Source organism: Syzygium oleosum, unplaced genomic scaffold (genome assembly GCF_021117445.2).
Source record: "Syzygium oleosum isolate NSW1041296 unplaced genomic scaffold, Sole_v2.1 Sole_v2.46, whole genome shotgun sequence".
NCBI lineage: Eukaryota > Viridiplantae > Streptophyta > Magnoliopsida > Myrtales > Myrtaceae > Syzygium > Syzygium oleosum.
Genome location: NW_026607530.1, coordinates 1,242,090 through 1,255,080, shown reverse-complemented (window position 1 = coordinate 1,255,080; position 12,991 = coordinate 1,242,090). Strand labels below are relative to the sequence as shown.

Genomic DNA, 12,991 nt, shown 5'->3' with positions numbered 1-12,991 from the left:
TCTTTTGAGGTTTGTTCTGGTATTGGACCCTTCATGGTCATCCTATCATGCCTGGGAAACAATGGCTTACAAAGAGGCCGGCCTCTTGGCTTTTATGTCTCTTGTCTTTCACCTGAGAAATAGATTCTAACCTCTTGCACACAATTCTCACAAAATGTCATCATTGAAGTACACATCAGATATTTTAAGAAAGACCAAATTAGTAATTCTAATGATTTCTCAGCATCATCTTTGAATACCCTTCAATTTGTTAGAAAAAAAAAAGGAGAGGAAATTGTGTAATTAGGAAAAAAAATTCTCGAGTTCCGAGTTGATTATACTTCACGCCTTAAGCTGAAAGACATTATTTAAATAATAATAAAAAAAGAGAACTTGATTTTACTTTGATACTTCAATTCAATCTCCTTCGCTTGGCGACTACACACAGAAATTGTCTTAAGGACACTATCTTTTGTTAAAAACTCGGGTACCAATTGATGTGATGGCATAATTTTGTTTAGATGTTTCGCGAATTTCATAAAGGTATCCGGTTCAAGCCTAAATCATCAATTAGCAAATCCGTCTTGTTATTACTATGCCCACTATTTTCCTAAAAAATATAAGTAAATGAACGGGGTTCTGTCCGAAAGGAACCACAATCTTTTTGGTCAATTCTAGTGGAGGATATCGCAATTTCCACAATATTATCCGCACATAACACAAAAAATTGGCAAAAATTCCCAAATTTTCCTTTGTATGATTGCTTAACGAGAATATCCAAGTAACTCCCTGATAAAATACTTTTTTTTTCTTCTTAAAATAATGAAGAGATAAAGTATATTGGAAGTCCTAAAACTTGTTAAAAAATTACAATTGCGTCTTAAAACTTTCAAAAAGTGTAATCAAATCCTGAAACTTTCCACAAAAGTGCAATCGAGTCCTAAATCTTTCAAAAAGTGCAATTAAATTCTAAAACTCGTAATGAAAATCCAATCGAATCCTAAAACTTTCAAAAAGTGCGATCAACGGAATGACTTGATCGGACAAATTTGACTTGATTGCTTTTTTTTTGAAAGTTTTAGGACTTAATTGCATTTTCGTGATAATTTTTAAAACTTAATTACACTTTTTGTAAGATTTAGAACTCAATTGTACTTTCATGACAAATTTTATAAATGGGAGATAGAAAGGAGACGCCGGTACTGGGCCGTAAAAAGGCCGTAACGACTTCTCCAACCGTCTTCTCCGCTCGGCCCACCGAGCACAGCAGCAAGGCCTGCTCCGAGCCCCTCTCCCCCTCTCCTCGAGGACGGAGCGAAAGAGGAGAAGGAGGAAGAGGACGAAGACGAAGACGAAGACGAAGAAGAAGACCAAACACCAGATCACAGCAGAAAAATCGATACAGAGAAGCGACCGAGGCCGGCGGCGAGCGCGAAGCAGATGGAGAAGGGCAAGGGAGTGATGGGGATGGGGAGGCGGTGGGCGGTCGACTTCACCGACAACTCCACCTCTCCCGCCTCCCGCGACATCCCCGATCCTCTCGGTTTCTCTCGCGCCTCCCTCGATCAGGTAGTTCGTCGATTTGGGCTCCCGTGTTCTCGAATTGTTCTGGGTCGGGCATCGAATTCGTGTGCATGTGTTTCTTTTTTTTTTCCTCAATCGAATTCCCCTTTTTGCCTTTTGTGTTTGCAGGATGATTCTGCGGTCACTCGACAGAAGAAGGACGCTGAGGCTAATTGGAAATCTCAGGTACTCCTCCTCCTTCCCACGTCGAGAACTGCTATTGCTAGTCTTGCGAGGATCTTCGGATCTGAAACTGTATACGTTTGAGCTGAACGTAACGAAGAATATGGAAGAATGTCAGTTTTGACCGCTATTTCCCGTGTGAGTGTTGAGATTCAGTTCTAACGACTATACACTTGTGTAGAAAACACCGTATTTTGGAAAAATTAAGTCGGTATAGTCTTTAGTCTTGAACAATTTAATCAAACAAAAGGTTGGTTTTTTTTTTTTTTTGGTGTAATTCGATGTGGTGGAAGAGTTTCGAACCAAGCTTCGATGAGATAAGCTGTGAATTGTGCTCCCTGTGGTTTGTAAACAGAAAGCGTGGGAGGTGGCGCAAGCCCCGTTCAAGAATTTGATGATGATGGGGTTCATGATGTGGATGTCTGGAAGCACTGTCCATCTCTTTAGCATCGGTATCACGTTTTCGGCCCTTTGGCAGCCGATAAGTGCTCTTCAGGGAGTTGGGAAGGGTAAGCTAATCACTGATCATGAATGATTCACTTCTTATTGGTTAGCTTGAGGCATGCTCTTAGGTCTAGATTATGACGTTGTTTCTTTATTTATCTTAAAGAAGAATACTGCTAATCCAACAGGAAATTGAGACACTGCTGGTATTCATCCGTTGTATATGTCCTCTTCTTATTCCTTTTTTTTTAGTTTCCATGTATGTGAATCCGGTTAGTACATGCCAGGTAGATAGCTTAGCTTGGCCTTTGGTTTTTGAATGGCTTCCGGTTAGTACCTCTGTTACATTTGCAGCTACGATCTGTTGTCTTTGTGGAAAGAAGTACTAAATGCGCACAAATCTCAAGTAACAGATTGGCGTACACATTTGTTTGTTCACATTGACCTGGGGATGCATTGACTATTGAACATGATTAACTTATGCCCTAACATCTGAATGGGTTAGCAGGATGTGCAAGTCATGAATCTTTCATAAATTCTGCTTGACTCTTTTCATTTCTTTTTAGCTTGTCTCAAACTTGTACTGTCTGCTTGAATATGCGTTTGGTATTTGGTCAAAACATACAACAACAGCCTCCAAAATGAGTGTATAAGGTTTCAATCGCATGTTAAGTTAGAGATACGACAGCATCACAAAGGTCAACTTCTTGCGAGTTGCTAATGTGGTTTTCTGACTACTAAATGTTTGCGATTATATCCTGGCTTATGCTATCATCGCTTAATTAAGTGGAGCTCTGGATAATATTGTTACGGGACATAATGGAAATCAGTGGTAGTGAGTCAAGTTCCTGAGAACATCTGGTGAGGCTCATCTACCCTTGTATCGATATTGTGAAGTGAAGTGCCTCTTTAGTCATAAAAATTGAGGACAGAGCTGCGCTTCCTATCTGCGATTTTGGGTGCTTTTATGGGGTTGCGAATGGTTGCCAGATGGGCACGAATCCAATAGCAGGCGAATCAGTAGCAATAAAAGGTCAAGCTACTAAAAGTATGGTTATCAAATTGCCACTTATGGATATTTGTTTGGGGGTTGCTGCTTGAGTACATCAATAAAGGTCCATGAATAACTTGTGCAACTATTTTGAAAGTGGATTGTTGGATGGACCATTTTGCAGAGGACCTTAATGTTCTTTACTTATTGAGCTTGTTGTATTGTATTTTTGTCGGTTGTCATACTCAGGAAAGTTCTTTTTCTGTCACATGGCAGTTTTTGAGCCATACAAGGACAATAGGGTTGAACTTCTTGCGCCAAAGTTACTCTATATAGCCCTTAATCTGGGAGGTTTAGCACTTGGTGTTTGGAAGGTGAGATGCTTACATTAGGGACTTCTTCCCCCTACCCACAGAAGCATTTCTTGCGGAGGGTCCTTCTCTCTTGGCCCTGCAGATCTGGGGCATGTTTCCTTGTGCTAATATGTTTCTTCTTGGCAGCTTAATACACTTGGCCTACTTCCTACACATGCATCAGATTGGGTCTCATCCTTACCTCCAGCACAGGTTTAATTCTACTTTTTCTGAAATCTGCACTTGCTTAGGAAACTGTGACTGAAAATTTCATTTTGGATGAATTGCAACCTTTCTACTGTATTGTATGTTCAACTAAGGTGTATTGCTCAAAGGAAGTTAGGGGCAGATATTGGTATGAATCATAGGAGTTTGAAACAGTTTAGCTTATAATTGATTTCCTTCCTGTAAGGAGTTTTGCATAACATTAATTGTTGTATACCAGTGTAGTAGGACTCGTAGGATCATATAGGCAACCTTTCTAGGAGCATGTTTGCTACGGTTTTCTAACTGCAGTTGTAGCTGCAAAAAGAGGTGTTGGGCAAACTTATCACAGCTGCATTAGCTTACGTACAAGGAAGCTGTGTTGCCCAGCCTTGAGATATTGCAATTTTAGAACATGTCTCACCATACATACAACTTATGTCAATTCGTGGCATTGCCTCAGTCTACCACAACCATAGCTATACCAAGTAGACCCTTAGTAGGATATGATTTGGGTGTTTTTTTTTCCCCAGAAATGTCAGGGCTTGAATATCCAGAAAATTGGCTTTTTGCAAACTTAGCTTGTAATCTATTGTATTTATGTTACCATGAAAATATTACTCAACATAGATGGCCAAAGGGCTTGTAAATTTCCTGCACGATATGCCTTTTCTTTTTGGCCACTACATGTTATTAGTCTTTGATGAAGGCTAACCTAAAAAAGGTTTTGCGTATTTCAGGAGGTGGAATACTCAGGTGGGGGCATGCCTCTACATTAACGCAACAGTGTCTACAATTTCAAGACCGATCTCCAAGTACGAGAGGGAGTGCTGGAATGAATTTTTCTCCGTTACCCATTTCGTTATCCTTGGATCCGTCGCTGGTGGCGGAGTGGTTCAGTCTCGGTTGATCATCTACCAAGGTCTTGTCAGCATCGCTGTAGCTGTCGAGTAAATTAGTCGGATGGTTACTGATGCTAAATTTAGTTCCCCAGTCAATGCTACTCTTGCATTCAACCGTTTCATCTATTATCATCACTCTTAAGACTGCTTTTCTGTTAGAATGGTTGAACTCTGATCGGGACTTGTGTCATTACTGTAGTTTCTTAAGCATCCATCAGATTCTGATTTCCTAATATGACAGATGATTGATCTTATAGTAAGCACGATATATGGGCTAAGCCAAAGCAAATACCAGTAGCAATAAGTATGCACTTGTGAGTGGATTTTGGCGGATGCTGATCATGATGGCTTATGAGTTCTGGCAATAGAATTCCTATAAAGCCCGGATTAGGTGCGCAAAGAGTAAAGTGAAGACCCCGACAAGGTAAATTTGTCGGTACGACTCAAATGAGTTTTTACTGTACGCTTGGTGCTCTCATAAATCAGTGTGTTGGAATGGAAAAGAAGAAAAGAAAAATATAGTGGGAGGCTTTTCTTTATGTGAAAAAAATGTGAAATCTGATTTTAAATGGGCTGAATCATAAGAAAAGTTAACGAAATTTTGGAATCAATCGATCTCCGCAATGGGCATGGATATAGTTCTTTTATTTTTTTTGGTCAAAAGCCGAGATATAGGTTTTTTCTTGTCGAATAAAAGCGGAGATATAGTTCGAATGATTTGATTGAAATTCTAGTGGCCAATATCTACACGCACCTAATGCGTAATTCGAGAGATAATAATACAAATGATATCCGAAATTTAACTTAATATGTAACGTGCTACATGAACTTGAAGTTTCTTTAACGTGGTTCTTGAATTTTAGCTCAGCGTACGATGTCGTTTCTGAAATATTAATTTGTTTTATGTCGTCTCTGGATTATACGAAAATATTCAAAGTATATGTATCAAATATTGATTCAATAATTCATGAGCTAATTTGAATATGTACCAAATATTCATAGATCATATTAAACAAATTAAAAATTTATGGATGATAATGAATATAAAATAAAAATCCAAGATTTATATTGCATTAAAGTTTTTAGATAAGTTATGTGATTTACCCAAACTCAATGAGTTTCCACGTGGCTATGCTTTTGACCGATCGATATGACAAGGGAGGGTACGCTCATCATCACGTCAGATCCGTTTGTCTTGCTGTGGGCCCCAATTTCATTATATTATTTGGGACGCGACAAATCCAAGCAATCTCTCTCTCTCTCTCTCCCCTCGAAGAACCAGAGTCGCACCTACACCTGCCACCCCCAAAGCCATACCCACATCATCATCATCATCATCATCATCAGGGTCGAGCCATGGAGTTCACGCCGGGCGAGTTGATCCAGTTCAACGGCACGGACCCCTCGAAGCCCATCTACGTGGCCATCAAGGGCCGGGTCTTCGACGTCACCGCCGGCAAGTCCTTCTACGGCCCCGGCGGGGCGTACGCCATGTTCGCCGGCAAGGACGCGAGCCGGGCCCTCGCCAAGATGAGCAAGAACGACGAGGACGTCACCCCTTCCCTCGACGGCCTCTCCGACAAGGAGATCGGCGTCCTCACCGACTGGGAGAAGAAGTTCGAAGCTAAGTACCCTGTCGTAGGTCGCGTCGCCTCTTGAGTCTTTGGATCTTTTGATCGATTAGTTAATGCTCGTTATGTGTTCCCTTGTCTTGTTATTACTGGGAGTTTACCCGTGTGGTGTAATAAGGATGTTGTGTCCTTTGATGGTGGAACATGTCTCGAGACATTAAGTGGATATGATGGATGGATGTTGGATATGGATTGTAATAATCTTAGGCTTTTGATTGTTAAGTAAGATTTTGTGCTAGTAGGAAAATAAAGAAGATGTTGTATGGTAGACAGTCCTCTGCACTGGTCTAGTTTTTTCTCCTTGTATGATTGTCTGATTGTGCCCGAGTGTGCTATGCTTTCGCCGTGCAGTCGGTAGGCGTGTGAATCATGATTTTTGTTGGTGGTGGAAGGGATTCTGGGTGTCTCGTTATAAAGGCACTAATGGTATAACTTGAGATTAATGAATTTTGTTGGATTTTGAAAGAGTTGAAGGCCTTTTATGTGGTCTGTGGCTATAAGATAGATTGTTGTTGCTATATGTCGTATGATGCTTGTCTATCGGTAGCAGAATTGGCTGCTTATGTCATAGAGAAGCTATCGAGTACATTTATGAGTTCTATTGCACCACGCGTGTTCAAATTCAAGCGTGTCATCCGGGGTTGCCGCTCGCAGGGTTCCCCAGCGAAGGGCAACCCCCAGATGACAAGATAAGTTTGCATGAGTATGGTAGGAGTGCCCTTGCTTTTAACTATTGTCAGTGTTAGTCTGCTGTAAAGAATGATTCTATTCATTCAGAGGAACTTCGATTGTACTCTTCGCCTTCCCTCATCTCCTTTTAAAAGCAATGATCGGCCAACGGTGTCACCTAGATGTAAGCAGACCGTCCATGGTCGGTTCCTTTATCCTTTTGGGGGAGAGAACTCTCAGAATGTCCACACACCTCCAAAGTCGTGTCAGTTAAGTCGCTCACTGGCCATTAACCTCATTTTTGCATTTTTTGCTATTATATAGGAATGGAAAATCCAGAAAAGAGAGGAGCGTGACAGAGATCTCTAAAGTGTGGGGAATTTCATGGTTACCCCTCACATGCTGGACGACCAATGACAGTTATCTCGATAGAATAGGTATGTGCCACATGCATGTAATAGGTATTGCTGTGATCAAGGAGTGTTAAGAGCTTGGTAGAATCTTCATGTAGATCATCTAGATATTAGATCATACTCTTAATGAGGCACAAAAAGAGGATTATCAAACGTCCCTGTTACTATACGGCCAAAGCATGTTTTGGTAAACTCATCCTAATGAATGTGCGCCTGTCCGAGATTCCTCCCCAGGACTGGGAGAATCCGGACATCTGGTTTTTCAACCAAGATTTCTCCCCAAGATCTAGTTTAGATGATATCTTGTTTTAAGCTAAAATCAGCTGAGGCCTAAAAAGTAAATTTGCCATGACAGGTGCACCTATGCGGCGGGTGTCAATCGTGGATAGGATGCAAGCTAGATGTCCAGTTGGGATTTGATTGTCCTAAAGTGGAGTCAATGTCTTGACTTGTTTGGATATGTGACAGCATTTTTTAATTCTTGAGTTGGTAACCAAAACCGCACCAGATTAGTATTTTTTTTTTTTTTTGAACTGATTCAGTTCAATTATTTGAAAGGAAGCAATGACATGTCCTACCGTGACAGTATATTCTTATGATGGATGATTAAGCAAAACTCACCCTTGGATGTACTCTTATGTACTGTTCACTATTCGTGACTTTACCTTCCAAGGACCGTTTGGAATTGGATTTCTGAGGAGATCTCCCGTGACTTTTATTCAATTTTCACACTCGTTGATCAAACGAGCAATAATCCTGTATCTTAAGTTTTGACGTTAGCTGCCCTTACGCGGGTCTACCTTTACAGACAATAGATGCCTATTTCTGGCTATTTTTGTTCATTTTCTGTTCTTCAGTTTGCTGCTTTACGCAGAGATGCATCATTTTTTGCTGAATATGCGCATCTTCTGAGACGGGTCAAGCGGCGAATGTTTCGGTTTGCCTCATTTGCTAGTGCATGTGTGGCTATGTCGATGTCGAGATGAAGCGCGTGAATTTGGATTGGCCATCTTGGTGCAAAATTGTCAAATATCACTACACTGCCATGCCATCTCCTACCTCTTCATGCAATGAGGTATATGAACTTCATCGATTCTGTTGGCCATAGCCGACTTAAAGAAGATACTGCTTGATTTCTGCTTTTTCAGCAGCTAGTTTCTCATATTTTCATGTTGAGACATCATGATTGTATAGCTTTAATGTTGTCTCGGAGCTTTTTGGGAAGCCCAACATCTCACGAGGAGGATCTTTACTTTTGCCTCAATTACCATAAGCTTGAGAGAGACTCGCCGTTGCCAAACCCTTGCCTTTTCTAGAGATTTTGTTCTCCAGAACGGTTTTCATCTGATGGATTATGTTGCAACAGCACGTCTCCGTTCATCGTCATGCTCACATCCAGTATGTTACGAGCATTTGGCGATGCTTCACAAACCGCAACTCAAAATGCATTTTGTATTAATTATAGGTTACGATACATTATATCATCGATACAAATTACTCCAATAGTGATATCTAGTTGAGCGTAAAGTGATGAATTGGCAAGAGAAACAGTAGGGATGAGCTCTAAAGTTTCTTTCCAGTGGAACTTTCGGAATCTATAGCCCATTAGTTTAATAAATCAAAGCACTTCGATAATTAGATATAATTCTGTTGTAGAAACAATCAAATTATTTCGAGTGGATAGCATCCAACCCCGAAACCAAATTAGGTAAAAAGGGTATTTAGCGGTCTTGTAATTGCCCTCTCATTCTTGCACACAACCAGCTTAGCACTTTGTGTTTACATACTAAAGTTATCAACATGCATACTACGCTTTTATTTATATTGGATCTAAATACCCAAAATGATCCTCTACACGAGACATGTAACTCGTTCCAGAGACGATCTCTAGGGCGACCAATTTAACGAAATAATCAGTGCAAGAAAGAAAACTCCAAGATCCATGAATTGAAATTCTCTTTTTAATATAATCTCGTGCCGATAACTTTAGTTGGTGATTTTCTAGCTTTGTGGAAAGTGGGCGTGGGTACGAGACATTTTCTTGACATTGTGGTGGGAGAAAAAGAAAAGGGAAAGCCAAAAGGGCCGGTCTTGCTCCATCCAGCACTGTGGAGGCAGTGGAAAATTTTTCCAAGTCGGTCTTCCAATCGCAAAAGGAGAACCTTCTTCTCCTCCTCGCTAAGTCATTCCCCCACAGTTGATGAAATCTCTGCCTCTCTCTCTTTCCATCTCTCTCTCCAAACAGACGGAAACTCCGGTTCTAATCCAATCCATTCCTGTTCGACTCTCCCTATCCATTTCGGATCATTCTTTCTTGGTTTCGTCTCAATCGCCCAAGTGTCGTTTTTCTGTCCACTGTCGAACTTCATTACCGCCGCCGATCACACCTCCAAGATACCCCTTTTTTTCTCTTCCCTTTTTCCCGATCAATCTGCGCGTACCCATCTCGTGAACGGCTCTGATTCGGATCTCTACCTATCCATGGACCTGTGCTCAGTCAAAGCCCGATGCTCTGTCCCCAAACCCTGCTGTCACTTGGCTGATTACAAGCTCAAATACGGTCCGACTGGCTATGATTCCCTCCGGGACAGCTTTGTGACTGGCCCAAATGGGAGAACGATTGTCTGTGCACCCGATAGGAAGATGCCCAGATGCTTTTGCTGTGATGGGTATCGGGAAAGACTTTACCTTTGCTTAATTTGCTCCTCAGTCTCTTGCTTGGATCACACCCTCCTGCACGCCCGATCTGATTCCGGACACGACATAGCTGTCGACGTCAAAAGATCCGAGCTTTACTGTGGGATATGTCGTGATCAGGTCTATGATCCTGATTTTGACGCTGCTGTGATCAGTAAGAATATAAAGGACCTGATGATAGTTCACAGAAATGCTTTTGAGAGTGTTGGGGAGAGATCGAGTAAGAGGAGGAGATTGAGTTCTGCGATTGATCTGGATTTGAAGAAGTGGAAGGAGCTGCCTTGTATGAGAGATCAGAGGGCGAAGTCTTGTTATCCGATTGGTTTGAGAGGATTGAATAATTTGGGGAACACCTGTTTCATGAATTCCGTGTTGCAAGCATTGGTACATGCCCCTCCGTTGAGGAATTACTTCCTTAGTGAGAGGCATAACCGTGGAACTTGCCTGAAGAGATCGTTAGAACGATTCTGTTTGCTCTGTGACATTGACATTATCTTCTCGGCCATGTTTTCGGGCGATCGGAGCCCATATAGTCCAGCTCAATTTCTTTACAGGTGTGTACTTGTTATCTGCAAGTGATATCCTTTGGATTTAGCTCAATTTTCCAGCTCTTAGAGAATCGGTCTTGTCTTTGAAGAGAGATCTGCCATTCGTGTTCATGTGTGTGATTATGATATCATCATTTGTGCCTCAAATTAGTACTCTTGGTTGTGTCTCATCAGATTAATTAACTTAATCAAACATAAAAGCTGAAAATCAGCTATTCTGATGAAGCATGGATTGTGTGCAGCATTCTGAGAAGATTTAGTTCCCTGATTGAATGAAATGTGGCGGTGCCATTTTGCGGTTGGAAGGGTTTGAATGTAAATACATCAGTTCAACTTTGGTTTAGAACGATTGATTGTAGTGTTTCGAATGTGTTCGTCATCAGATTCCACAGCTTTTGTATAGTGTCTTTTTCTTTAATAAACTGATATAATTATGACATTGTTTACTGTTTTATGACTGGTTCTGTTGTATTGAAGCTGGTGGCAGCATTCAGCAAATCTAGCTAGTTACGAGCAGCAAGATGCCCATGAGTTTTTCATCTCGCTGTTGGATGGTATCCATGAAAAGGAGAACAAACTAAGGGACATGAACAAAGGTATCGTAGCTTTGAGCACTCATGCTTGATTGGTCATGCCATCTGTTATTCAACGGTGCATAATGCTAATTCATGCCAGTTGCAGTAGAGTTTGGGAGCATCAATACAGAGTGTTATTCTCAGTTAACAATTCTCTAATTTTGTGCAATCTCTCGTGAGGGCAATATAAAATATTTCTGATTAATATGCTTCGAGTTTGCTTTTTGCTCTGAGCTGGGTGATGTGTATGTATGTGAATTCCATATGGACATTGTCTTACGTACGTGCTTACATGCATACCTGGATCCGCAATAATTAGCACGATGTCATGGACTGCACTATGAAGTTCTCTGTCATATTTTGCGTATTACAAGTGGCCAGCAGACCTAAAGTCTGGTCTAATGGTCTGAAGATAAATTAGCACTGTCATGAAGTTGCCAAGGTATTATCCCTTGTGTACTAACGATATTTTTCTTTTTCTCAGATGCTGGAGATTGCCCATGTATAGCTCACAGGGTATTTTCTGGACTGTTGAGATCAGATGTAACTTGTCTGACTTGTGGATTCACTTCCACGACCCATGACCCTTTTATGGACATTTCACTTCACTTGGATCCGAGTCATTGTTTTTCAACAGAGACAACTAATAAAGGTTCTAAATTGAATGGATGCACGAGCATATCTACATCCACCCTTGTTGGATGTTTGGATCTTTTCACAAAACCGGAAAAGTTGGGATCAGACCAGAAACTTCACTGCCAGAATTGTCAACAAAGGCAAGATTCTTCGAAACAACTGTCCATTGGGAGGCTCCCTTTGGCACTGTGTCTTCAGGTAAAAAGGTTTGAGCACTCATTGATAAGGAAAACATCAAGGAAAATAGATTGGCATTTACAGTTCCCTTTCTCTTTGGACATGAGTCCCTACTTGTCCTCCTCGATTATCAGAAAGAGGCTTGGGAATAGAATCCTTTCTTTTGAGGGCGACGAATCTGATGTCTCAGCTGAATATGAGATTTTTGCTGTTGTTACACATTCTGGCATGCTGGAATCTGGACACTATGTGACTTATCTGCGCTTAAGAAACCAATGGTATAGATGTGATGATGCTTGGATAACCGAGGTTGATGAGGCGACCGTCCGAGCTTCACAATGTTACATGATCTTCTACGTGCAGAAGATGCTGTACCACAAAGCCAACGACGAAATTGGTTGCGCACCAACTTCCTCACGGAGGGATTCGCATATGTCAGTAGTAGGTTGCTGCTAGAGAAGAACCATGTTGATGGGTGTTTTCATAGGGTGGTTATGAAGATCACCGCAAATTGCATGTGATGGTTGACAGAAGGATGGACGGACGGAGGTTTATGTAGATCCCCCTTCAATAAAGTGATCGGGGTGAACCCCAAAATGGGAAAAAAGACGCAAGGATAATTTTAGAGCATCCCCTGCTTGGACAGTGATCATCAGTATGATCAGACTCACTGTTAAGTGCTAAGTATTCTTTTATGGGATTCATTCATGTATAGTGTACTCTGTCCTAACTACTAATACACAGCAGCGTTATGAAAAAGTCCATTTGGCTTCAATGTTTCATCCGCTTTCTTTCAGATTGTTGATGTGTCGAAGATCTCCATATCTCTCTCTCTCTCTCTCTCTCTCTCTCTCTCTCTCGCAGATAGTTGTGGGTACATATGGCACAGTTTCGTGCTTCTGCTTCCGCGCCTTCCAACCTGAGCCACAGCATCGAGGTCCGTGGAGTGTTGATTTTATTTACCTCAGCAATGAAAACTTCGATACCGCTTCGGGCCAAACGAAACTACCATCCTAAGCCTTCAAA

The 12,991-nt window shown here is 41.3% G+C and overlaps 3 protein-coding genes across 3 annotated transcripts; all 3 read left to right on the top strand.

Annotated features, from left to right (window-relative positions):
- The first annotated feature begins 1,310 nt into the window (after positions 1-1,310).
- LOC115687354 (uncharacterized) lies at positions 1,311-4,879 on the top strand. The gene is made up of 6 exons (XM_030612879.2): positions 1,311-1,548; positions 1,672-1,728; positions 2,081-2,234; positions 3,437-3,534; positions 3,661-3,726; positions 4,458-4,879. The coding sequence occupies exons 1-6, from the start codon at positions 1,420-1,422 to the stop codon at positions 4,494-4,496; spliced, it is 543 nt and encodes a 180-aa protein (XP_030468739.1). The 5' UTR covers positions 1,311-1,419; the 3' UTR covers positions 4,497-4,879.
- A 992-nt stretch (positions 4,880-5,871) lies between these two features.
- Positions 5,872-6,518, top strand: LOC115687355 (probable steroid-binding protein 3). The gene has a single exon (XM_030612880.2). It carries the CDS (start codon positions 5,976-5,978, stop codon positions 6,276-6,278), a length of 303 nt encoding a protein of 100 aa, XP_030468740.1. The 5' UTR covers positions 5,872-5,975; the 3' UTR covers positions 6,279-6,518.
- Positions 6,519-9,423: 2,905 nt separating this feature from the next.
- On the top strand, positions 9,424-12,761 carry LOC115687384 (ubiquitin C-terminal hydrolase 22). The gene is made up of 3 exons (XM_030612915.2): positions 9,424-10,583; positions 11,055-11,173; positions 11,637-12,761. Exons 1-3 carry the CDS (start codon positions 9,814-9,816, stop codon positions 12,419-12,421), a joined length of 1,674 nt encoding a protein of 557 aa, XP_030468775.1. The 5' UTR covers positions 9,424-9,813; the 3' UTR covers positions 12,422-12,761.
- The last annotated feature ends 230 nt before the right edge of the window (positions 12,762-12,991 follow it).

What these genes read in the sequence shown, in the direction of transcription:
- LOC115687354 (XM_030612879.2), top strand. Translation starts at nt 1,420, where the DNA reads ATGGAGAAGGGCAAGGGAGTGATGGGGATGGGGAGGCGGTGGGCGGTC. An exon ending in AGGCTAATTGGAAATCTCAG is followed by an intron (nt 1,729 to 2,080) that starts GTACTCCTCCTC and finishes GTTTGTAAACAG; the next exon opens with AAAGCGTGGGAGGTGGCGCA. An exon ending in TAGCACTTGGTGTTTGGAAG is followed by an intron (nt 3,535 to 3,660) that starts GTGAGATGCTTA and finishes TCTTCTTGGCAG; the next exon opens with CTTAATACACTTGGCCTACT.
- LOC115687355 (XM_030612880.2), top strand. Translation starts at nt 5,976, where the DNA reads ATGGAGTTCACGCCGGGCGAGTTGATCCAGTTCAACGGCACGGACCCC.
- LOC115687384 (XM_030612915.2), top strand. Translation starts at nt 9,814, where the DNA reads ATGGACCTGTGCTCAGTCAAAGCCCGATGCTCTGTCCCCAAACCCTGC. An exon ending in CCAGCTCAATTTCTTTACAG is followed by an intron (nt 10,584 to 11,054) that starts GTGTGTACTTGT and finishes GTTGTATTGAAG; the next exon opens with CTGGTGGCAGCATTCAGCAA. An exon ending in ACTAAGGGACATGAACAAAG is followed by an intron (nt 11,174 to 11,636) that starts GTATCGTAGCTT and finishes TCTTTTTCTCAG; the next exon opens with ATGCTGGAGATTGCCCATGT.